This window comes from Sciurus vulgaris (assembly GCF_902686455.1).
Source record: "Sciurus vulgaris genome assembly, chromosome: 18".
In the NCBI taxonomy this organism is placed as follows: domain Eukaryota; kingdom Metazoa; phylum Chordata; class Mammalia; order Rodentia; family Sciuridae; genus Sciurus; species Sciurus vulgaris.
The window spans coordinates 9,635,274-9,660,805 of NC_136479.1; the positions used below are offsets into that span (position 1 = coordinate 9,635,274).

At 51.2% G+C, this 25,532-nt stretch overlaps 1 protein-coding gene across 6 annotated transcripts in view; it reads left to right on the forward strand.

The window, feature by feature from the left end:
- The window catches only part of SNX29 (sorting nexin 29), a 389,392-nt gene that overhangs the window by 201,444 nt on the left and 162,416 nt on the right, over positions 1–25,532 (forward strand). For all 6 annotated transcript variants that reach the window (XM_079121408.1, XM_079121409.1, XM_079121411.1 and 3 more), the window contains one exon: positions 3,823–3,929. In XM_079121408.1, coding sequence (XP_078977534.1) covers positions 3,823–3,929 — 107 coding nt within the window. The remainder of the gene's footprint in view (positions 1–3,822; positions 3,930–25,532) is intronic.

Here is a 25,532-nt window from a genome sequence, read left to right on the forward strand (position 1 = left end):
CATACTTATTAAAGCTGCAGTAGCTGAACCAGGCCAGTAGGAGGTCACATAGTTGCAGGGAAAGTTGACTGAATAGATTCTAAGGTACCTTTTATAAACTCAGGACTGTCAAGGCTCTGTCCCCTGTCTTGAAGGTCAAAAGTCTTAATTTTGCATCTGCTTCCTCCACATGGAAGATTGCTGATTTTTAAAAAATACACTCCTAGAGAGCTGGTGCCTGGAGGGCAGAAGGCCAGCAGCCTGGTCACTGAGTTGTGTGGACACGTGGTGGGTTGGGTGGCCACGTGTTCTTGATTGGCAGGATCTCCTTGTGCTGGGGGAGGTAACCGGGTCAGGTGAAGGTCATAACATCTGGAGAGCTAGGCGAAGGGAGCTCTAAGTTAGACATTTTGGATGCATGTTAGTGCCCGGTGTGCCAGCTGGGTCCAGCTTGCCACCAGGTGCCGCCTGCCTGCCTGCATCCTCCCAGCTCACCATGCTGATGGGCACGGCGGCCGTCATGCTGACATTTCTGTCTCGTTTCTAAATGCAGTGCTCTTCAAATTCTTGTTAACTTATTTCATAAATATTTAGTTCGTGTTTTTAAACCACAGTGTTGTAGGCAGATTATAAAAGCCTTCTTATAAAAGGCTTATTAGCCTTATTATAAAAGATGCGAGACCTCTGACTTCACCCATTTCCTGCTCCCCAAAAGTGATGGTTTGAAACCGTTAAAACTGTTTCTTTCAGGCGTTGTCTCCGTATCTCTGAACAAGTCTGTCGCAACTTTCTGATTTTTCAAGTTGTAGGCATTACTGATTTCACTTTGCTTACACCAGTATTAAGTGATTGTTTTATTACGACTCTAAACATGCCGAGCCATCAGGCACACGGTCATTTTTCCGACCTTCTGGTTTCCCTGGAGTTAAAGCTTGTAATTATTTTTCTTTCCTGTCCTCGGTGCATGTGCTCTGTGCTCATCACTGATTCATCTCCAAGTTTCCCCTCAGGAGTCTCCAGCACATTAGGTCGCCTGTCCCTCACATCCTGAAGTGTCTCTCAGGGCCCTGCTGACCTGCTCCAGCTAGCAGCCTGCTACTTTGCGGCTCACACCTATGACTGAGTTTTGTTTTTATTTTTCAAATGATGGTTTTGAGATTTAACTCATACCATACTGTTCACCCTGTCAAAGCTCACATTTGATGTTACTGATTCGTGAGGTTGTACAACCATCACACACTAATTCTAGAACTTTCTTATCACCCCCAAAAGCAGCTGCAGACCCATTAGCAGTGACTCCCCCAGCCCCTGGGGGACCCTGTACTGGGTGCTTCAGGAGGACAGGCCCTCAGGATACGTGGCCACCGGGTCTTTGCGGGAGTGGCTGGGTCGCAGCGAGACCCAGGGCCACACTCCTCTGCATGGCTGAATGGAATGCTCTCCTGTGAGGACAGACCACACTTGGTCCTCCTTGTCTTCATTTGGGTCATTGCTGGTCTGGGGTTTGGTGAATAATTCTCCAGTTCACTTGCGGGTTTGCCCCTGTGCCTCGGATTCTGTGCTCTCCTGTGCCTGACTGACTTTCCTCGTGGGAGGTGGTGTTGGTGGGCTGTGTCTGAACCTCTTGCTGCCTCTGACGTGGTTGGTGTGCTGGGTGATTCTAGGTGGGAGACATTGTGTCTCTATCGTCCTGGTTTGTGGAGGGGCTCTGGAACCTTGGGTCATCTCCAGCGTGAGACCCTCGAGGGCACTGGGCTTTTGCTCGAGCAGCAGGCTGCCGTGACCCTGGTGCTGAGGGGGTGACGGTGGCCTCCCCCGTGCCGAGTTTGTGAGTGACGTCCTTACGTTCCCGTTCTGGGCTGTCTGCCCCTTTCTTTGGTTCGCTTTCTCCTCGTGTACTCTGTCATCTGTGCTCTACCTTCTGGAAACTTCTGCCCTCCTGCTTTATGGTCTGAGTTCCCTTCCTGCTGTCACAGTTTGGCTTTAGAACAGAGCTTTTTTGTTCTTCATTTTCCTTCTTTTGAGGTGTTTCCCTCTTCTGGTCTTATGACCCCATCTTCTCCCCTCTGTCTGTGCACATCACTGATAGTTTGCTTTTGAAGTCTGCCCCTTCCACAAGCTGCATTTGTTTATTCTGGTCCCATCTTTGATCTGAGAGGCTGTCTCACAAATGTGGTGATTTCTGGCTTCTGCTGGGGATTTGGAGCAGCCCCCAGGGGTTGATGGGCAGCTCCGTGGAGTCTGTGTGGGCCTCTCTGCGGGGGGCCGACTGTGCCACCCCTGAGGTCTGGTCTCCTCTCTTGGGCAGCTTAGGCTCACGGGGACCCTTACCCATCCCCTGGCCCGCAGGTGTGTGTCGACTGCTCGCTCTTCTGGGAGCGAGGGGCAGGAGGGGGGCGCAGCAGGAGAACCCAGGTTCAGGGGTTACTTCGCTTGTTGTGCTCAGCTGCCGGGCCCTCGTCAGCCCGCCCTGCTGCGTGGCCTACGTCACAAGCCCGGGGCGCTCTGCCATCCTCTCCTCACGCAGGCCTGTGGCCCCTCATTTTGGTTTCTGGCCCATATTTCACTCCTGTTTCCCAGAGTGTGTGTGAGCAGTTTAAAATACGTTTTCAGTTGTAGACGGACACAATACCTTTATTAGGTGGTGCTGAGGCTGGAAGCCAGGGCCTCACACGTGCTAGGCGGCTGCTCCGCCCCCGAGCCCAGCCCGAGTCCTTCATTTTAGCAGTGGGCCTCACCCCTTCTACCCAGGACTGAAATCATCTTCCTGATTCTCCGCTTCTGTGATTCAGTGGTTTCCTCTGTAGTTCTCTTTTTCCTTCAGGACGAGTTAAAAAAAATGAAATTGATACCTTAATGGGATCTCGAGAGAATATGGATGCAAATTAATGTGTTTCAGCTATGGTCTTTCACTGGAAGACCTTTAATTTTCCTGTGTGTGACTATTTCAGGCTGTAGGTCATTCCTGGGTCACAGCAGCAGGGGCTGCAGTGGTGGTCATCCCTGGCAGGGGAACGTCATCATGCAGCTGTTCTGTCCCTGGGGCCTTGCAGGCCCGGCCAGCTGTCCTGGTGGAGTCGTAGCCATTGGGTGGCTGGAATCGGCCACAGGCCGCGTGGGGCGTGGGGCTCCAGTGTTGCTTGGCTTCCCTGTGTTTGCTCCCTCCCTGGAGGCCACCCCTGTCATGGGGCGAGCCTAGATCCTTACCGTCATGGTTGCCGGGGCTCAGGGGCACCGTCGCTGGAGCCGCGTTCCTGGGCACCCTGGTGGGGGAGGTCTCTCCTGCTCTTGTCCCAGTCCTCCTCTGCTTGCTCTCTCTATGTGCATGTGCACCTGGCAGTGGGCCTCTGCTTTGGTGCCCTGCCCTGGGAGTGGTCTCCCTGTGACCTGGCCTCGCGTTCACTCACGCATCGCCAGTAGAGCGTCCACAGAGGCTGTCACCTTGGAGGGCTCACAGAACCCCATTACTGTTCTGCATTGAACTGGAGGTGGCACTACCTTGTGGGTGTTGTGGAAAAAGGAACTCGGCCAGTATAAAAGATGCCAGAGTAGGCCTGTGTCGCCGGGGCAGTGACGGATGGACAGAGGGATGAGGTCGTCCCCAGACTCGTGCGCCTCTCTCCCCACCGTTCTGAAATAAAGCTGATCCTCAGTCGCCGTGAGAAAGCTGTGGTGTCCAAGTGTTGACTAATTGTGCGTATGTGCGCGTTGCTCATGAAGAGCCTCCTCTCTGGAGGAGCCATCTGGGGAGGAAGGATTTTTTTGTTTTGTTTTGTTTTTAACTGGGAGAGTAGTTTTTGGTGAGTGTTAATATTCTTACAGATGGTCTTTCTGTTCCTAAAGTTGTGCCCAATCTTTGGAACGTCGATGGCGAAGTTACGGTTCCCGAACAGAAGCCAGGAGAAGTTGCCGAAGAACTTGCGAGCTCTTACGAAAGGAAGCTCATTGAGGTAAGGCTGCCTGGGCCGAGTCCGCGTCTCCATTTCTGATGTCACTGCTCAGGGAACTTCCCAGGGAAAGGCCCAGGCTGCTGCAGCGGGGACACTTGGAAGACAACCAGTCAGTGCCCCCTACCAACAAAGCAACGGTAAAACTAGCCTATAGATAAAAAAGAAATGTGGAGGTGATTCTTTGAAAAAAGTCACTTAATGGGAAACATGTGACCCTTGAGGAAATGAGGGAACGCACAGATACGTGACATTAAAAGTTGAATAAATGTGACGCAGATTTGGAGGACAAAGGCAGGAGAGGGGCCAACGGGCTCGTGCCTGGTAGCGTGGGGATGGGGGTGAGTCGGGCCCTGTCCTGGGATGGCATTTGACACCGAAACCAACTGAAGGCCAGGCCCACTGCCCCAAGGGGGACGAAAGTTGAAAAAGTAACTAAAGAACTGCTTCCCTCCCGGGGTCACGCCTCTGTGGTTTCATGGCGATTTCCAGGAACACTTTCAGGGCGCCACGGAGAGCCTTCTGCTGTTTGCATTTCCTTACACTGTTCTGTATGCTCACTGGTGTCTTGGTTCAAGGGTATATCACTGTTTTATTAAAAACCTGACAAAGCATAGAAAAGAAAACTATGGACTTGTTTCATTTAGGTATAGATGTACAGAGATTCTAGAAAGGTATTTCTCCATCAAATTCAGTCACATTAAAGGATCAATGCACATACAAAATAGAATGCATTTAGGATTTGAAGGATGCTTTAGTGTTAGAAATTCATCCATGTAAGGCATCTCATGAAGAGATTAAAGAAGAAAAACCAGGTATTGGGCTGTGCTTGCCTAGCATGTGTGTCACTGGGTTTTACCCTTAGCACTACATAAAAAATATAAATAATGTCCATCTACAACTAAAAATATTTTTAAAAACAGTGACTGGATAGGCGATGAAATTTGTCAGTGTTCATTGTCGGTACTGATGAAAGCGTTCTTGATGAATGAGGACTGAAGTCCTTTGGCATGGTAGTGTTTTATCATGAACCATCCACCACCGCCGTCCCTGGTAAGCTCCTGCTTGTGTGTGTATGTGTCATGGTGGCCAGCTGGGGGTAGTGATACAGGTCGTGTCTGTGTGTGCCTGTGTACACAGAGGTCTGCAAGGAAACATCCAGTACTTTCTAAGACTTCAACAGTGAGTAAATTTTATTTTTATAACCAGAAAAACACCCACTAATTGTGAATGGTAACATGCCTGTGTGGGGGTGGGTCTCAGAGGCAGGTCTTGGGAGAGGATTCCTTAAGCTCATCCTGGGTTCATTCTGCTGCCTTTGTGCTGTGCTTTCGGTGGTTCTTAAAACTACCTCTGAAGAAGGGAGGCGGCGTTAGCAGGAACTTGAGCTCTAACTCAGATGAGCTCTAGGGAAGGTGAGCTTGGCGGGAGAGTGTCCAGCCCTGTGTGGCCTCTTGTCCCCATTACAGGCTCCTCCTTGAAGACTGATTTTGTGGGGCATGAGGCTCAGTGTTGGTTGGTGGCAGTGGCAGTGTGGAACTGCCAGATGGGAGGCTGGGGCTCAGGGCCAGGCTTTCTCTAACAGGCCTCACGCTTCCTTCCTCCTCCTGTGACCCCACCTGGGAGCAGCCGGCTGTGTGGCCAAAGCAGAGGCGTTCTTAGAGGGCGTGTCCCGTCCAGACTGTCTCATTCTTCTTTGGTCGCACAGTGAGGTTCTGTGGTGTCCTTCCATCTGTGACGAGCTTGAGCCTTTCATTACACCAAGGCACTGGCCGAACCCTCAGTGCTCACCTGGACAGAGCCCGTGCTTAGGGAAGCTGCTCTGTCACCTTGTTCATGGGTTGAGTTCCATCCACTGTGGGAGTGGAACAGGACCTTCCTATTTCAGAGGGCAGAAGAAGAGGAGACCCTTCCTATTAGATAATACGACTGTTGGAACACCCCAAACTTGAGATCATCCCACTGTGAAGGGAGCTCCTGAGCATTCCTTCTCTCTGTGTCCGTCTTGGGAATCAGGAAAGCCACTGCCCCTTCACATAGCACATTTGTTCTTGGTGGCCTTGAGCCCAGGGTCAGGGCAGCTCAGAAACTAAAGTCAGCACCACCGAGTCGTCTGTTACTAGCGAGCGAGCATCAAGTGCCAAGGACCGGAAGTAAAAAATCGTTCTGGGACTGGGGACGTAGCTCAGTGGGTTCCATCCCCAGCACAGCAAAAGCAAAGAGAGCCCCGCCTCCTCCTGGACCAGAGTGACAGTGCTCAGAATTTCTTTTGTGACCCCAACTCTTGAAGGCGTAAGGCATCGGAGGAGGTAGGTTTGCTCTCGCTGAGGGCTTCGAAGGGAAAAGCCCTTGGACCATCAAGGACAGATCCAGCCCTGGCTTCTTTGCCTCTTTTAAGTACAGTCTCTTTGGTTCAGATTCATCTCCAGAGACTTTTGCATTCTATTCTGGCAGTTGGCTTCAAGAAAAATGTTAGATCTCAGCGGCATTTGGACTTTGATTCAGCCTGATGGCCTAGAGGGCACACCTTGTCCTTGTCAGATTGAGGTCGGGTTGCCACTTTCTGCCATGAGTCCCTGGGCAGGCCACCTAGCCTCTTGAGCCCCAGGTTTCTGTCAGCCAGTAAACCCTGCTAGTGCATTGCTTGGGGATTGAGCACAAAGAATGGAGGTTAGGACCTGGAGCAGACCGGAAGTGCCATCGCACCCTGTTTCTCCCTTGGTTCCAGCTTCCTTTGGAGGGGCTACCTTTTCCCACTTACTTGTTGGCTTAGGAAATCCAAGCACTCCGCCCTCTCTGGGCTCAGGGATGGGCATTTGGTCTGCAGTAGGCAGCTGGGTCTCGACTCCTGAGGCAGACAAGAAGGCCAGGTGCTTGGGAGGCCTCCTGGTCAGCAACAAAGTAACACGAAGCTTTGCTCCAACAGGCTGCTGGGCCTCTCCTGGTGTCCCTGGGTTGTACTTGCCACAACTTTGCCAGGTCCAGTCCCTTCCCTGGGCCATATGTTCCCACTTTCCGCACTGTTTATAGTCGGTGTTCTTTTGCCTTAGCTTAGAATCTGTTTCTGTTGCATGCCACCAAAGCATCACAACTTACAGGACATCTAAGATGGGTACATGTTGCTTCCCTCTGTTTCCTCCTGCACGCCCTGCTTGCTGGAGCTCAGCTCCTCTTGGCTGCCCTCTGACGGTCCCAAGTCCTGCTTGGCATCCGGCACCCCTGCTCTTTGCTCCTTCTGCAGCCCTGGACCCCAGCCCTGCCTGTTCAAACGGAACTTTGCTTCCTTCCGTATGGCAGGGCTCGGCCAGCTGTTGACTGGTTTGTCAAGTTCTAGGATGCCTAACCCTTTACGGTATGAGTGTAGTTAGTCCCTGGATTTTGGCTCACGGGTGAAATAAATGGGATATTAGCAAGATTCATTCTCATTGTAATGACAGGTTTACTATTTATGGAAAAAGTAAGTTTAAGCATCAAGCTGGTAAGAAGTAAACCCATAATCACACACTGCACAGAGCTGCGGTTGTAATCATCATTTTAATAAAATGTAAAAGTTCTTGAATCAATTGGGACCTTGGACACAGTAAACGGCAGTATTTGCTCACAAATTGACTCTGATAGGTCCTGACCCTTTTGATATATCTGGAAGTCATTTTCACATGAAAAAAAAAGGACTTTGACATGAAGTGTCACACCTAAAAGTTACAATAATTCTTTAGTATCATCAATTTAGTATCATCAATTATCTGGTCAGTGTTCAAATTTCCAGTTAAAATGGTGTTTGAATAAGAAGCCAAAGGAAGGTCTGTGCACGACAACCAGTGGTCTTTAATCTCTGGGCTCCCCATCGGCATCCCCCCCCCCCCTTCTGCTTTACTTGTGATTTATTAGATGAAGAAACTGGGTCATTAATCCTGGAGAATTGATCCCACCAGTGCTTTCTGAGGTCTGCTTTGCACTTGGTGCCCCGTGACCCACTAGGCTTCTGGTGACATTCATTTAATGACAGCAACTGAAAATGCCAGTGATAATGATGGTGACAGCAGTTAGGATAAGGAGAGGGTCACTCTACTTCCAGGCACTGTGTTAATTGCATTATTATAGAGATGGACTAATGGCTGCTTGTTATGGGTGAGGAAACGGGTGTGGTGGTGGTAAGTCACTGGCCTGCGGTCTCCAGGCTACCCAGCAGGTGGAGAGCCAGGACTGCACCTCGGCTGGCTGATGGCAGAGCTGGTGCTCTTTCCATCACTCTCTGGCCTCCTCGGTACCTGGCTAGAAACAGGAGTTGGGCCTTGCTTGTTGGCTGCTAAGGGGAGCCAGGACAGTGACAGAAGTGGCGAGCATGCTAGCTTGTGGCTTGTCAAGCCAAGGGGATGACTGAGGGACAAGGAGACAAACGGAAGCTGGTAGACAGTTCTGGATGTGAGCGTGTGCCAGTGTATACAAACCTGTGTCCTTGCTCAGGTGCCAGGCCCATCAGACACCTCTTGTCCCCCGCCTGTTCCTGATGTCGATGTGACCTGTCCAGTGCAGCAGAAGGAATAGAGCTTGCTCTTGGAGGCTCTTCCTCCTTCCTCATCTCCTGGCCGTCCAGTTGCCCATGATGTTTGGGCAGGACATGACAGTGCAGGTGACAGCTGGGTGCCTCTGCTGGCACTCCCCTGCTCCCAGGGAATTTGTCCTCGCTGATCTCCTTTCTTTTCCAGTAAATCTTCGGGTATCTCCTTCCCACTACTTCACCGCAGGGCCTCCGTCCTCAGCGGGCGACGGTGCCAAAGCTCTGCTGTGTGCCTTGTGCTCTGCCTGGTGTGTGCTATTGAGCTCCCCCGTTTCTGGGAGTGTCTGACGTGGGGGTCTGGAGTGCTTGAGAATGCACAGATGAACCTCCATGGAGAAACACTCGGAAAATGATCCAATGCTCCTTTTTGGGCAACAGATAAAAATACTTGTAATGACAGTGGCTGGTTTTCAACTTTTCAACCCCACACTATTTTGGTCTTGTTTTATATTTGCTTTCCTCCCTGAGGCAGGAAGTAGCTTCCTGAAGCTACTTGTGGGCCCCCAGCAGGAGGTCTGGTCTTGGTGGAGGGGACTCGGAGGACGCCGTCCTCTCAAGGTTGGATGTGCCTGGTGAAGGGACAGGGCTGTCCAAGTGCTGGGTGAGCCGAGCCTGCTTGTAACATTGAGGGCTCCTCACTGAAGTGCAGAGCCGTGGAGGCTGGGGGCGGGGCCGCTGAGCTCCCTGCTCAGGTGGGATAACCAAGACCTACTCCTGGCCGGCCTGCTTGGGTCATGTCCCTGCTCAGAACCCTCCAGTGTCACCTCTGCCCTTAACCTCCTCCACAGGAAGTGTGTGGTGTGCTGCTGTAAAACCCTCGGGCTGAGGCGCTCGCCTTAGTCTGAGCTCGTTTCCTTCCCAGGCGCACACCTTCACCCGGAGGCTCCTCTCCCGGAACCTGTTTCTTCTAGGCACCCTCCCCTTCCTGTTGTCCCGACTGACTTCTCGCCTTTCAGATCTCCTCCTGGAAGCCTTCCTGGTCACCCCCTGCGCCCCTGAAGACAGGGCTCGGTCACCCATGCTGTCTCGCGTATCCTGGGTGTCTCCTCTCCTACTCCTAATGGCGCTGTTTTGGGTTTGCCCGTCCTGTCTGTTCTCGTATCCCTCTTTCCCTGAGTCCTCCCTCTGCCGTCAGTGGCTTGGTGATGGCTGTTGAGCTGTGCTATGCACTGTTGCAGCCCAGCATCCAGCACAGTCCCTGGTACCTGGCGGGCACGTGTATGACTTAGCAGTCTTTTCATTGCCGGCAACAGAATACTCGGCTCAAACTGGCTGTGGCAGAGATGAGACTTCATCAAGACTACCTTCTTGGACAGGTACATTTCCCGGTGTCTTTGATGTATAGATTGGAACCATGAGGCTCTTTCTGGCCAAGGGACTGTAAGCAGAGGTGCTAAAGGTCACCTCAGGCTGAAGGACATTAGCGTTGAGGTGAGTTTCCTTGGTTCCTGTTTCCTCTGCCTTGGTGGTCCTGGGACTGAGGGTTCCATGTGGCATCCCTACAGGACGACACTAGCTTGGATCCCTGAGTCACTGCCTGGAAGGGAGTCTCCCTGTTGTGCTGCTGGGTCTGCTGTAGGCTTGATAAGAACAGGAACAGACCTTCGTCTGTGAGTCACTGGGGTACCAGGGTGCTGTTATTGCTGCAGGGCACCACCTGTCCTCTTGGTCTGTGGAAAGGGAGAGTCTGGTTTTAGGGATGGGATGTGAGCTGTGTCACTAGCTTCCTGTTTCTCCAGCCCTTGCCCTACTGTTTCTAGGTTGAAATCCTTCTTGGTAGGTTTCCCCTGCTGTGCTCACAGATGCCTGTGATCACCTCTGGGCAAATAGTTTTTCTTCCAGGCTCACATTTAGAGGAGAAAGCAGGAGTCTCTCCGTTCCTGGCAAAGCTTCATGTTGGTGTGGTGGAGCCAGTCCAGGTACCACTCTTGATGAGCTGCTCACGGGATCTGGCTCGTGCTGGGGCAGAGGGAAGCACCCACCCAGCTGTGGAGAGAGAGGGCAGGGAGAGGGGTGGCACCCGGGGACATGGTGCCACGGAGGCTGACGACCAGGTTCACCCTAGAGCTCTGTGAAGAGATGGTGAGCGAGGGCCAGATCTGTGGGTGCACTGATGAATCAACCCTCTCCCTTGACTCATGGGGCGCACATCCTACAGCAAAGTTGGCGCCATTCATGAGGAGTTTGTCTTGCGAGCCAGACAGAAGAGGGGCTGGCCGTGGAGGGGAAGGAGTGAAAGTCTTGGAAGATAGCACAGGAAGGTAGAAGACTGCCTGGAGGCTCGGTGGGGAGGGCGGTCCAGGCTGCTGGATGGCAGGTGAAGGTGTGACCAGCTGGCTGCGGGGCCCAGCAGTGACTGCAGACATTAGCTGAGGCACGGCAGGGCTGTCCTGATATTAGCACAGTTTGTCACTCTGTTGGAGAGGGTTTCAGATGCTACGATTTTTCAGGTGGAAGTTCCTCTTTCTCTTTCCTGTCCGCCTTGCTCCCCCAACACAGGCACACCTAGGCTGGGGCACCCCACCCCCTGCTGCTCCCGGCCATGTGACAGAACCCCCTCCGAATCCCAGCCAGCTGTTCCTCACTCACAGGGAAGATTTAGCTTTGCGGGGCAAGTCCGTGGTGCCCAGAGGCTTCTGTTTCTTGAGGACCTTGTGCTTATTGTCCTCAGGGTCTCTGCTGAGGACGTTCAGCTTGAGAGATTTGTGGCAGTGTGGCTGCGAAAGGTCTTGTAAAGATGCCCTGTTACTTTGGAGGTGGCCCTTGATAAGTGACCTGGGACTTGGGACTTTGCTTCTGATAGCGTGATGCTCTTGGGTGTTTTACTGGAAGGGCTAAAAGCCTTCTGTCGCCTGCTTGTGCTCCTCCCCTGTGAGGCCGATCAGCACAGTGGCCCTGGTGCTAAACTTACAGAACCAGAAGTTCAGCTGACCTGCTTGGCCTGGGCTTGAGGGTTGTTGCTGGGCACCTTTACATAGAATGCGTAGCCATCTTCCCCAGAGAGGCCTGCTGACCTAAAACCGAAGGAATTCATGGATGAATTATGTAAACATGCTAACGTAACTGATACTGCATGCTAAGCACCAACTGTATGCCCAGCCCTGAGCGGGGGCACATCACACCTGCCCTGCCGCTTGTCTTCCCTCCCACTCTGCATGGGGGTGACGGTAGGAGCTGAGGCTCAGAATGGTGGAGTGGGGGATCCAGGTCACGCCGCCAGGGAGCGGTGGCGCTGGGGTTCAGACCCAGTTCTGAAGCCCCAGTTCTGAGATCCTTTCGCCTCCCTCTTCAGTGTGTCGGCTCTCAAAGACGTCTCCAGGGGAGCGGGCTGGGGGTCCCTGGGCGGAGGTGAAGCTTAGCATGTCCGTTTTCCACTGTGTTTTGTGTACTTCTTCCCGCCAGAGAGTTTTTCTAAAGCTTAAAAGATGTTCAGAATTGGATTGGGAGCAACTTTGAGGTTTTGTTGCTTCTCCTGATTCATTACAGAGCAAAATTAATCAAACGAATTATGTAGCTCAGTTAATAACTTGCTTTGATTTAATAGCTCTATAGAAAGAACAAGTTGGACATTTTTACCTAATCCACTTTGGGGGCATGTTTGAGTGAATTGAAAAAATGAACGCAAAAAGAACCCTTTTTCTCTACTAATCTAGAGCCTTTCCGTTCTGTTGGGAAGCTGCAGGTATCCTCCTTAGTGATTGCCGGGATGCCTCAGCAATCACTCAGCGGCTCACGGTTGCTCAGTGCTTGTGCTGCGCCAGGCGGGTATCACTTGATCCTCACAGTCGCTCTCTGGTGGCATTCTTCCTCATTTCCGAGAGGAGGAAACTGAGGCGTGCTAACTTGCTGACGTTTAAGTTCACATGCGGAATCGGTGGCAGAGCTGGGAGTCAGATTCCAGACCTGGAGCTTGTGAGTTCAAATGACAAGACATTGGTCAGAATGTAAGGATCCCAATCAGGGCTCTGAGTGTGAGCCTGGTTCCTCCCACCTCCCCAGTGTCCGCGTTTATGGCCTGGCAACGGGCATTTCAAATCAGGAGGCGACCTGCTGGGGACACAGCACCACTCCCGAGGTGCCTCAGGTTGCTGCAGCCTCGTCCTCCCTTGGGCCTGCCTGCTCTGCTGGGCTGGGAGTGGCCAGTCAGCTCACTGAGGCCAGTCCTGGCCCTCTGAGCCCACAGTTGCTCCCACCCACACCCTGGGCAGCCTTGGGTGTATAGGTCAGCAGAAAGCACTGCCCTTTGTCCCTGGCTTCTGGTTCTGACTGCCTACCCTTCTCCCTTGCTCAGGGGTGAGGACACAGCTGCTCTCAGGTAGACTCAGGCCCTTTCCACAGCCTGGACCTGACTGTGTTCCCAGGCAGACTCCCTGCTTTCCTGTTGGCTGCTGTCACATGACTGAGGGCAGGGCACCATAGGAACTGCTCTGGACCTCTCTGGGCCTTCAGCTGCAGGCCCCAGGTGGGCAGGTCCCCAGGGAGAAGGCAGCTTTCCTTCCCACATCCCTGGTTCTCCGCTTCACCCTGTCTTTGTTTCAGCCTGATGAGGATGACCAGCATTGTGGTCACTGGTTCCCCTTGGGGAGGACTAGACACACTAGGGGACCCTGAAGTCCTGCTCTGCCCAGCCTCCACTCTTCTGGCATTTGCCAGGGAGTCGTTAGACGGGCCACCAGAATTCTTTGCCCTTCCTCCCCAGGAACTCCAACCCAGGAACTTTGGTTTGCCAAGTTACCTACAACTTTCTTAGTTTTCTTTTTTCCCTCCCCCAGAAAACAACTCTCTCTCTCACTCTCAGCTTTCTTTGTGGCTAATTTCCCCCTTCACCATCCTACTTTTTCTGCAGCTTCCATTGAAAAAGGTGAATTTTACCTCTGGAACCGGTGAAGCGGAGAGCCGAATATACCCTGTCTCCTCAGGCTTCCTTGGCGTGACTCACAGGTTCCGTTTTCAGTACTGAAGCTCAGCCTGCCAGGGCAAACTGTCAGCCGCTCGTTCACAGTGACAGGTGCTGTTTAAAAGTTCCTTTCCCCTTCATGGAACTTTGACAGTGCCCCATCCGCTGCTTCTCTGGGTCATGCAGGCAACTCTGCCCTGCTTTGGGCAAAAGATGCTATTTCTTTGCAGAGGAGATTGAAATTGGGTTCTGTTGGTTTCTCTCCCACATCCTCCAGGTGGTTTTTAAACATCTTTTCTTTTTTAAGGTGGAGAAGAGAGACCATCTTTGCAAACACTTGAAAACTTTATTTCAACAAAGACTTGGCCAAATGTGCCCACTGAGAACCAGTGCTCTGGGAGGTGCTAGTTCTTGGTGTCAAGATCTGGGCCAGAAAAGAGGACTTTCTGACTTTTCTTTGTTCTGTTTATGTGATGGTTTCATTTTTTTCCAAACAGAAATGATGAAAGCCAAAGCATTGCCCTGGTTTGGCATTCCCTGCTGGCCCTCCTCTGGATCCCTGGCTGCTTCCCCTCCCTGGTCTGCGCCACATCTGCCTCTGCAGGCAGCTCCCCATAGACGGGTGGTGAGAAGTCACCAGGGCTGGGTGGGGACTCTCTGGGGACCTAAAGTGCCGCCTGATGACCGTAGTCACCAATACTGTATTGAGAGTGGACCTTAAGTGTCCTTTACCACCGCCCCTCACCACCACTTGCAATTGTGGTGGTGACGGACGTGTTACTTGACTTGATTGTGGAACTCACTAAGCAGTGTTCACCGATACCAGATTGTCATGTTGTGTACCTTGAATGTATACAATTTTTATTGGTCATTGTATGTTGGTGAAGATGGATTTAACATGTGAACTGTGGATCATGAGTGACTGACTTCGGTCCTGGGTCCACCCTTTCTCCCTGAGCAATCCCGGGCAACCTTCCTGTTGGTCACACCTCACTCTTGGCCTCTGGGAAATGGGAGTGGAGCTCGTGTGCCATGGTATGGGGTGTGTATGAGGGCCACACAGGCGCATGGTCAGGGATGGCCATGTGACAGTAGCCACTCCAGCAGCGCCATGCTGCCCTGCAGTGCCTCTGCTGCAGGGCTTGGCTCTGCGTGGCTGCCACATGCGCGTTCCTCAGTGCTTCACACTTTGCCGGGCGTTGAGCAAGGCTGAGAATTGTATGCTTCTCTGCCGTGTCCTATGGGCAAGTTGTGAACTTCTCCAAACGTCACTTTCCTCATCTGTACGGTGAGAATGTTGATAGTTCCTATCTCATAGTGTTTTTGTACAGAAGTTAACGTGTGTAACGTTTAGACCCTTAGCAAGACACACATGCACACACACAGTATAGTTCTGCATTTTTCTGCCATTAAGGACAGAAAATATTCCCCTACTTTCACCTCCAGAGAGGTCAGACATGCTCAGTTCTCCTGTGGCATCTGTCAGGGGTAGCTGGGTGTGGGTGTCCCCTGAGGGCCAGGTGTTACAATATGGGTTATAATGACAGCAGTCGGAGTAGGTTTTGCATGTGGCACCTGTACAATATACCTGGTGCTGTTTATAGTTGTCACCTGCATTAATCCTGTATAATGCAGTTGGTTCCTGTCCATCCTCTAGATGTGACCAGTAGGCCTCTTAAAAGGCATTGTAAATTGACATATTTAAACTTATTTAATATTTTTAATATGATGTTTCGAATCGTCCTCTCTTTGGCCCATGGGGTGGTGTTAGTTGGACTCTGACTCTCGAACAAGAGTGGATCTCTGCTCTCCTGCTGAACACCAACACCCAAAAGCTGGGTTGTCCTGGCCCTTCTCCTTCATGCTCCAGGCCTGGAGTCGGCTGTTTCTCAAGGTACCCTGGTCCCTTTGCCAGGAAAAGGTGTTTATAATCATTGTGTGGGTGACGGAAGTGTTCAGCCTCTGCTCATTGGGTTGGATATTGTTTTCTATTATTTTTCATTTGTCAAAGGAGGAAATCTTTCCCTCCCTCCCTCCCTCTTGTCCTCTCTCTCTTCTTGCTCATTAGAATATATATTATGAGTTCTTACAGGCATTTCCAAATCAAACTTAGAAATACAGGGTTTTAATCCTCTTATCTTGGCATTGGGTTTGACCTTGAATGAGTTCATCGTTTTCTCAGTTTTTACTTAGACCCCTTGACCCCATTCCCTCTCCAACTTCCATAGCACTGCCCCTCCACCAGCAGAGCAGCTGAGCAGGGACTGTTGGGAGGACATAGGAACACAAGAAAGCAACTCCCGAGAAAAATCAAGTTCTGCTTTCAGCACGGGCCTTCACAGCGTCTTGCATCCTCCACAGCAGCTTCTGAAGCTTGGCCTCACTCATTTTGGTTCAGGCTGTTCTTTGCTGTGGGAGGCTGTCCTTGTAGGATGTCTAGCGACGCCTACCTTCTGGGTCAGAGTAGCCTCCCTCCCTCCTCAGCTATCTCCAGATGTTGCCAACACCCTTGGTGACAGTGACCTCGGCTGAGGATTGCTAGGCCAAAGGCACCTGACGTTGAGCAAAGCGCTGCAGGATTCGTGGTCTTCCCTCTCAACTGGTCCCTGTGACAGTTGCCTACATCTCTGCAGGTGGCTCACCTTCCCTCAAGTAGGTACTGAAGTTGAAAGATCCGGGTCAGCCCTGTCCGCACCCGGCAGCTAGTTACTGAGCGACGGTGTGAGTGCCCTCTGAAGCATACAGCCAGCTGTTTTCCACCGCAGGCCTAAGCTGCCACCTTGTTTTGCCTGGAGTGTCAGCAGACTCCGCCTGGTGTCCCTTAGCTGTCTCCCAGTCTGTCCTGCTCTCGGGTCTGCCTCCCTCTCCCACCTTACCTGCCAGACCCCACCTGCTCCTTCCACTCTGGTGCTCTTCGGCCTTCCTAGATACGCGGAGTTCACTCCATGCTCGGAGCCTGTGCTTCCCACATCTCCCCAGATCTCCGTGCGGCTCGCTCACGTCCTCAGCTCCAGGCTGCTCACACAGCACCTTCCTTCTGGGTGAGCTTCCACGTGACCCTCTTATTTTCCTCACTGAAATGTCATGATCTTCAGTCACCCTGGGAGGCAGGAATGGTGGTGATCTCTTTTGTCTACTGAATCCTGAGCTCAGGGGGTGCACTGTGCATATGATAGGCACTGAGTCACTATCTATGGCATGATATTCTAGTTTTCTCTGGGAGGGCTGCAGTCCAGCAGCTCTTGCCCTGTGGATTGGAAAGATCTCCATCTCCCTCTGAGGCACTCTGCCATGTGTGGTCGTGAGTTCACCTGCTGGCGGCACAATCTCCTCTATATCTAACACTGTGCCGTTGCTCGTCATCCTCTCTGCCACACTTCAAGGATTCTCATCTGAGAGTAAATTCTGATCATACACAAAAGATAATCTGCTTGGAATCTGGTTCTGCCTCAGGACAGATGTAGGAGGTTTTCTAATGTGCATATGGCTTTTTTGCTGGCACGTAGATGGGTATCGTCTGGTGATCTAAGATAGGGCTAGGTGGGAGACCAGGAGAGAATGCCCAGGGACAGGACACACCTGGTTCTGTCCAGGCCAGACTATGGACATTGCAGCCATCATCTTTCAGAACCTCTCCACTCTACCAGTGTATCAGAGAAACCTCTGAATGTGTATCCCGGTGTGGCTGCATTCCAGTAAACCTTGATGAAACCATTTTCAAAAGACAGAAATCAGCTTCTGCAGTTCAAAGTGGGGAGACTTACATTCTTTCTGTACAGGCACTCTGCTTTCTATTTATTATTGATGGTGTTACCCACTGTCTTAGTCTATATCGGCAACTATAGCAAAATACATAAATAGAGTAGCTTATAAACAACATAAATTTATTTCTTGTAAGTTAGGGAATTCCATGGACAAGGCAGTTGGTATCTCAATTGCTGTGCACTCATGTGGTAGGAGAGACAAGAGGTGTCTCTGGGGTCCTTTTTTCTTTGTTTCTGTGGTGCTGTGGATGGGGCACAGGGGCTTTTGGGTGCTAGGCAAGTGCTCTACCTCTGGGGTACCCCCCACTTCCTTCACTGTTCTGGGGATTGAGCCCAGACACAACTTTACACTTTATCGCCAAACCACATCCCTGCCACTTTTTAACTTTTGTTTATCATGGAAGGATTTTACTTCATCATCAAATCTGAAGGTTAGTTTTTCTGGGTTTAAGATTCTTGGTTGGCATCCATGTTCTTTTAGAGCTTGAAATATGTTGTTCCAGGTCCTTCCAGCTTTTAGGGTCTGGGCTGAGAAATCTGATATCTGTATTGATTTCCCTATATATGTAATCTGGTACTTTTCTCTCGTGGCCTTTAAAATTCTATCTTTATTTTCTATGTTAGGCGTTTTCATTCTAATGTGCCCTGGTGTGGATCTGTTGTGATTTTGTGTATTTGGTGTCCTGTAAGCCTCTTGTATTTGATTTTCTATTTCATTCTTTAAGTTTGGGAAATTTCCTGAAATTATTTCATTGAATAGATTGTTCATTCCTTTGGTTTTTTCCTTGTGCCTTCCTCGATTCCAGTAATTCTTAAGTTTGGTCTTTTCACGTTATCCCATAATTCCCGGAGGTTCTGTTCATGATTTTTTTAACATCTTTTCTGTGTGGTAACTTTACTTTTAAGATTAAATATTTTGTCTTTATTGTCTGAGGTTCTGTCTTCCAAGTAACCTAGTCTGTTGGTGATGCTGTCTATTGAGTTTTCAGTTTGGTTTATTGTTTCCTTCAAGGATTTTTTTTTTTTTTTTCAGAGTCTCTCTTTGTTGAAATGATCTTTTGCTTCCTGCATTTGCTTTTTTAACTGTTTATTGGAGCAGTCATTCATTGCCTGCATTATTCTCTTATCTCATCCTATACTTCTTGGATCATTTTAATTATGTACATTCTGAACTTCCTTTCTGATATTTCTTCTACCATGCTGTCAATGGATTCTATTAATATAATCTTGGTTTGTTTGGGAGGCTTTCTTCCCTTGAATTTTCATGTTGTTCATGTATCCGAGGTTTTACAGTTTCTCCCCTATAGGTTTATAGTGTCCCTGCAGGTTTCCAATACCATACCTTTAAGGGGGAGATCAATATTAGTAGCACCCAATACTAATTATATGCAGCCTTAAACCAAACAGCCCCTATTAAGACATTAACAGTATTGTTGTAGTAAATAGATGATGAGTTTGATTACTATTTACAGCATAAATAATAGGTTCACAATGAGGTCTACAATTTCTATTGATGGACAAAGAGGATGGAGAGGGGTGTAGGATGTAATGTTAATTTGATAAGAAGTAAGTTATAGAGGTACTAGATCATAGGAAGAATAAAAGTGGAATCAAAAAAAGTTGGTTAGCATGAGAAAAGGGAGAAAAGAAACAGATAAGAGGAAAATGGAGTAAGAAAAATAATAAAATAGATAGGAGCAATAATAATAATAAAATCTACAATAAAACTGTAATATACTATTCAAACCTCCCAGTCTTCAGTAGCCTGATGCATGAAAGGTACCTGATAATTTGGTTTCCCAGGATGGGAACTTCCCCAACTAAAGATGAAGGCATCCGAGTTGGGGCTAATCCATGATGGTGGGCAGAGGCATCCCCACGTGTTCATAGACGGGGAGCCACAAGATGAGTGCAGCCTGGTGGGCTTGGACAGTATGGCACTGGAGTTCCTCATGGGCGGGCTCCCCTGCCGCTTTTTAATTTTTTATTTGGGACAGGGTCTCCGTAAGTTGGAATCCCCCTTTCTCAGCCTTGCGAGTTGCTGGCTTGACAGCATGTACCACCCCCTGGCTCTGGGTCCCTCTGTCTGTGAAGACTAGCCCTAGTTGCAAGGCTCTGTCCTCATAACCTACTTTCTTCCCACAGGCCCCTCTCCTCACACCATCAGTTTGGGAACTCGAGTTTTAACATGACTTTTGAGGGGACAGACCTTCAGACCATAGCTCCTATACTGTTTGGGAACTTTGTTATAAAATACCTTTTAGAAAGCATCAGGGAATGTCTTGGGGGCCACATTTTAGAATGGATCAGTGTTAGAAGAAATCTCTCCAGTCTCTATAAAGGTGTTTCCAGTTGGAGAGAATCCACTCTGGGCTCTCCAGGAGCCTCTGGGCTCATGTCAGTGAGTTTAAGTTCAAATTCCTTGCCACCTAAAAGTTCTCAAAAACCGATTTTCAAGAAATGACATATACAAGCCCCTGCCTGAAAGTCATGTTGTCTGAACATCAGACTCTGTTGTCCTTGAACTTGGCAGCTAATGGGCTGGGACAGAGGTGGCCTGGGTGAATTCACTGTCTGACGGGCTTGGCTGCCCACTGGCAGCCAAGGGAGGCATCCAGTCCGTGGTGTTTTGCTTGTGTATGGAGTTAGCCCACAAATTTTTTAAAATTAGAATTAGTTTAGCTAACACCTAGATTTTAGCTCCATGCTAGAGAAACCCTTGCCCATATGCAGCAGGAGAGAGAGAGACAGTGATACTCAGATCATTGCCTGTGGCACAACATGCCCACAACCCACGTATCCACCAACAAGTGAGTAGATTTAAAAAAAAAAGGGGGGGGGGGGTGTAGCACAGCGTAGAGATCAGTGTGATGATAAAATGGCTCATTTTATCAGTTCAGCTCTGCACGTGTGTGGGGCATCTTGTGGATTGGGTGTGTGATGTGAAGATAGCAGGGTGCCCCGGGACTCGTGACGGGAAGGTGAGAGACGTAGATGGGAGAGGGGATGGGTATGGGGGTGGCACTGTGGCCAACTGTACAGAAAAGCAAGGGGTGACGTGTGTGAGAGTCCGAATGGTAATACCATGGGGGAGGGGTCACGCTGGGGGAGGGTCTCAAACCTACCAGAAGGTTCTGTGTGTCAGGGTGGGTGGCGGAAACACCGGTGTGTATTTGCTTACTCCGACTCATTTCCCCTAGTGCTGTTTCTTCTTTTGTGTGCTTGGAACATTTTGTGATTATGTTATCTGGAAGCTCTGGGCCCACATCCCCACATGGCAGCAGTGGGTGGAGCCAGTTCACAACTGGATCATGAGCTATGACATGCCCCTTCTGGTTCATCACAGCCCTTACCACCTGCCCCTCTCCGTTCCCCTGGCCCAGCCTGTCTCACATGCTTCCAGTGGTGCTAGACGTTTCAGCCTTGGCCTTGGGATGTTAGGAGATACGTAGAGCCTGCTGAGAACTATCACTGTGTTTTCAGTGTGCATGCTTATAAGGCGTGGTGTGAGTAGTTTCTATGTGAGAAATTTCTCTGGGTATAGATACCAGAATTGACTAAGTAGTCAATTTTTTCGGTGCTGGGAATGCTAGCAGTGGTCATGCTTCCTTCTTTGCCTTGGCTGCCAGGAAGCTCAGAAGTATGGGCTCATTTTCAGCCACAGTGAAGACATGAAGGCTTGTTTTTTGATTCCAGACTTCTTGTTGTCTTCATCTATTTTATTGTCCCTCTTTTCCCCTTACTTTAAAAATATTCCATAATTCACTGATTTATAAGTGGCCATATTCTTTTGAAAGAAGGTAGGATATCAGTTTTAAACTCTCATTTACCTAGAATGATGACAGAAGGTGGTTTTGAGAGAACATTCTGGAAATCCTGAGCTTCATCCAGAATGTTTTATTCACAAAGCTGCCTAGATCATCTATTTCAGCCGAGTGAGTTACTAATTTTCCAAGAATGAGAACATAATTAAAATACACTTAACACTAAAATGCAACTGAACATAATTTGATCTTCGATAATTTAGAAGGCAGTTAAGGAATGTGCTTGCCTCAGGGCTGTAATCACGAACATCAGTTATCGTAGTGACAACGTGAAGAATCTGGCCTATCAGCTTTCCGATGATTTGGAGCCTGGACCCAGAGCGTGCGGCCGCGCGTGCAGGTCTGGAGCCTCCCCAGGAGCTGGTGCTTTCCTGCCGCGAGTGTCGAAGGCGGAAGGTGGCGGGAGCCTGCCTCGCGCACAGGCACGCAGGGCTGGGGACCGAGGCCCTGCCTTCCCGCCTTCTGGAGGATATGAGTAATGCGTTTTAAGAAGCGGAGGCCGCTCCAGAAGCACGCAGCGGCCTTGTCCCCCAGCGGAGCGGTCACTGTGCCAGGGCGTGGCGTGTCCACCGGGGCGAGGAAGGGTCCCAGGAGGCCTGGGGCGGCCTGGCTCCGGCGAGGGCCGTCGCTCTTGATCCTGGTGGTGGAGGCGGCGAGGGAGGCACGCTGGCCCGGGGCGTGGAGCGCCCTGCGCGCCACGTGCTTTGCGTAGACTGCCCGGGTCCTCGCAGCGCCCGTGGGCTTGGCGTCAGGAGGGCTGAGGCGCGCAGACAGCCTTCCTCCGAGGCGGGGCTGGGAGGGCCTCGGCCTGCGCTGGGCGCCCCGCTTCTCCAGAGCCCTCTGCTGGGGCTCCCCTCCTCACAGCCTTTGCCCGACCTGCGCCACCCGTCCCCACCACACCCCACCCTCCAACCCTCAGGCGCCACGTCCCTCCGTCTCTGTCTCTTCCATGTGCTCCAGTCCACCTGCTCTAGGCCTCCGTCCCCTCTGGCCTGGAAACTGCGTGAGGGCCGGCGTGGCCGCTTGGCTCCCTGTACCCCAGCCCTGGAGTGCGCTGGCAGGCGGGGGCCGCGGCAGCTGGGGAGCAAGGCTTTCTCCCTCCCAGGCACGCTGTTGTCGCCTTCTGGGAAAATGGGCAGTGTCGCAGAACATTCCTTTTGTTAAGAAAAGACACGAGTCTGTTTTTTTTTTTTTTTTTTTTTTTTTTTTTTTTTTTTTTTTTAATTTGAAAATCTAGTTTTTAAAATACTGGCAACCGATTTTTAATTTAAAAGAAAAAGCACCTAGGGGTCAAACAAGATATGTTTGCTGCCAAATTCATTTTCTGGCAACACATTTGCTCCTGAGTGAATCTGGGTGAAGCTGCTGAGCTGAGGGCCCCACAGGTCAGGTGAGCAGTTGAGAAGGTCACCCTGGATCAGTGTGCCCCTGGGACCAGAGCAGGTGAGGCTGGCACCCGGAGTCCTGTCCAAGGTAGCCAGCAGTGTCGAGGGCCAGGACCTGGACTGTGGGTGCAGGTGACTTGGAATTCTAGGGCCCTTCGCTTTCCTGGGCCGAGCCTGCCAGCAAAGCACCTGCCTTTATTTAAAACTTCACTCTTCTACTTGTCATGGATTTTTTTAGCATTCATTTTGAATTTTCAAAATGCTGCATGTATGAAAGTATGACTCACCACAGTGATGGCGCCTTTCATCCCCCTTGACCGGGTGCCTCCACAGGGGCTGTTTAGGCCTGCCCTGCTCTTGACACTGGGCTGTCCACACTCTGAGAACCTGGACGCTTAATGGTGCAATGGATCCCTGGTTGCGTTTCTCCAGGCTTTGAGTAGGAAAGACCGGCTCCCACTTAGCGTGGGTCACACCTCTTCTCCTTTCATATGTCAAGGCAGAGCACTGATAAGCTGTAACCTGTTCAAGTTCAAAACAGACTTTTAAATTCATTGTGCAATTTGTTGAAATAGCAGTTGCTGACTGCAGGCTTAGAATGCTATGTGGCCTTTGAAATCTTGGTCCCGTTCTGGCCCAGGCTGCTGGCATGGATGTCTGAGTGGCTCTCACACCTCCTGTGCCCTCCAGCGAGCTGAGGCAGCTTTTGAGTTGAAGGATGGCTGCTGACGTCAGCTCCTGCCGCAGGGACATGACCTTCTGCGATGATGGTGGAAATGTTCAAAATGGCTTCCTCAACACTTCGGGAATTTTCAAAAATACTTACTGGGGCTCCAGCAGGCAGCTAAGGATGGACCTGGTGGATGAGCCGCGCCTTGAACTCACGGCAAACGCCAGGTTCTAGCTGGGGCCGGTCTGTGTCTGGAGAGTGCTCTGGAGGCTGAGCGTGGTGGGCAGAGTGTTCCAGAGCAGGCGGTGCTGGACGGAGCAGCCCAGGCTGGGTTCTCGGCTCTGGCCCTTGCGGGCAGGGATGCCTGATCAGGTGCCCCTTTTCTGACCTCAGTGTCCTTCTCTGCATGTAGTTATGAACAGGCTGCTCTAAGAAGAGATTTCAGAGGAAAACTCTGTATACAGCAATGGCTTTCATAACAGAAGGGCACGGTTAAAATCCGGGGCACTCTTAACCACTCAGGTCTTCATTTTCTCTCCTCAAATGGCAGCTATGCCTTGCCATGAGGGGCCTGCCAACTATGTACTGCCAGGGGACGAGGGTGTCTGGCAGATGCCATGTGGCGTCGACTGTGGTACTGAGGGAACAGAGAGGACCGTGTCCTCCACACTGTGAGATGCAGCTTCTGCCCTTCAGGGAGGATTGCCAGACCTCGCCAGGAGCAGGCTGCTGGGTGGACGTCTGACCGCGCGTGTCGTGAGTGCCACGTGGGGTGGCTGCAGGGGCCGGCCCCCGGGCAGTGCTGTGCCTGTGTTCCTCACCACTGGCTCCTGGGGCACAGCGTAGAGTCTAGTTGGCGTAAACGTTTGCTGGATCATATCCAGGTCAAGAAGAGGTGAGGCGTTTGCTGGTGGTAGAATACACAGAGCCACGTGAGGTCCTGTGTGGTCCCCTGTCTGTGGGAGTCTGGAGTGACTCTGTGACCATCTTGAGGCCCATCCTGGGTTGATGCCGCGGCTGGGGTGTAGCTGGTGTGTGCAGACGTGGATGTGCTGGTGACCAGAATGGTGAGATCCACTTCAGCAGCCTTGACCTGGACTCCCGGCCCACCAGCCACCCCTGCTGTGGTTCTACAGTCGGCAGCGGAGCTGGCACCTCCCTGGTTGTGTGATACCCTGCAGGCAAAGATGTGCTGCCCATCTGTCCCCACCAGCTGGCATTCCACTGGGTCACTAGGGTGGCTCCTGGGACCTGCACTTGCTGCTGTGCACAGTTCTGATTATTGAGTATTGTGACCATTTCCCTGCGGGGTGTGGAGCATTCCTGGATTTTCGGTGGCATGTCCATGTGGAATGCTACTCAGCAGAGACAAGTGGGGACCCATGGCGCAGATGGCACCAAGGACAGACTGCAGGATAGCTATGCTGAGGGGAAGACGTCAGGCCCCCAAAGAAAGTGTGCTCTTGGGTTCCATTTATAGAAATCTCTAGAAAACGCAAGCCACTCTATAGAGTCAGAAAGCACGTCATTGCTTGCGTGTGGCGGGGCGTGGGAAGGGGGATGGCAGTGGAAACCTTCACTAGGTGGGTGGTGGTGATGACTGACAAAGATCACTTGACGTGTGACAGTTACACACCAGCAAAGCTGTTTCAAGAAGACAAAGTGAGGCTGGACGGCCAGCGCATCCTGGCAGCTGAGGAGCAGTGCCACCCTGGAGGGGACTCGCTCCGATCCCTCAGTTCAGAGAAGAATTGAGTGTTTTCGTTGGCTTTTTTGCCCTGTGACTGAAAGACCAGACAGGAACAGTTTTAGAGGAGGAAACATTTATTTTGGGCTCAGTTTCAGGGATCTCAGTCCCCAGACAGCCAGCTCCGTTACTCTGGGCCTGAGGTGCAGCAGAGCGTCATGGTGGATGGGCATGGCAGAGGGCAGCTCAGGACATCCCAGGAGGAAGCAGAGTTCTCCTCTCGCCAGGGGCATGGTGTATACCCCAAAGCACCGCCCCACGACCCGCCCTTGCAGCCATATCCACTGTGTGGAGTCGCCAGCCGGTTAATCCCTGATGGGATCAGTACCCTGATGGGGCCGAGGCCCTCACACCCAGTCACTTGCCTCTCAACTTTCTTGCATTGCCTCACACAGCAGCTTCCCGGCGACACCTCATACCCAACTGTAAGGGTGAGCAAGTAGCGTGTGCCAGTCGGGGAGGGTGTTCTCTCTTAGAGTCTGGCTGTGGGAGGATGGAAGGCGATGTGCCACGAGACCAGACTTGCTGGGCCGCAACCCAGTAAGAATTTGTGGTAAAAAGAAAGTGAATGGGGATGCCTGCAAGAGGGAAGTTAGAAGCCAGGGCTGGTGGCCGGCAGGCAAGCCGCAGCTCTGAAACAGCACAGCCTGCAGTTGACGCTCTGGGGACTGGGAGGAGTCGTTGCTGGTTTTCCAAAACCCCTAGGGCCTGGAAACTTTGCCAGTGTTTTCCTTGCTGAAATACACCAAGGCCTCTTCCTC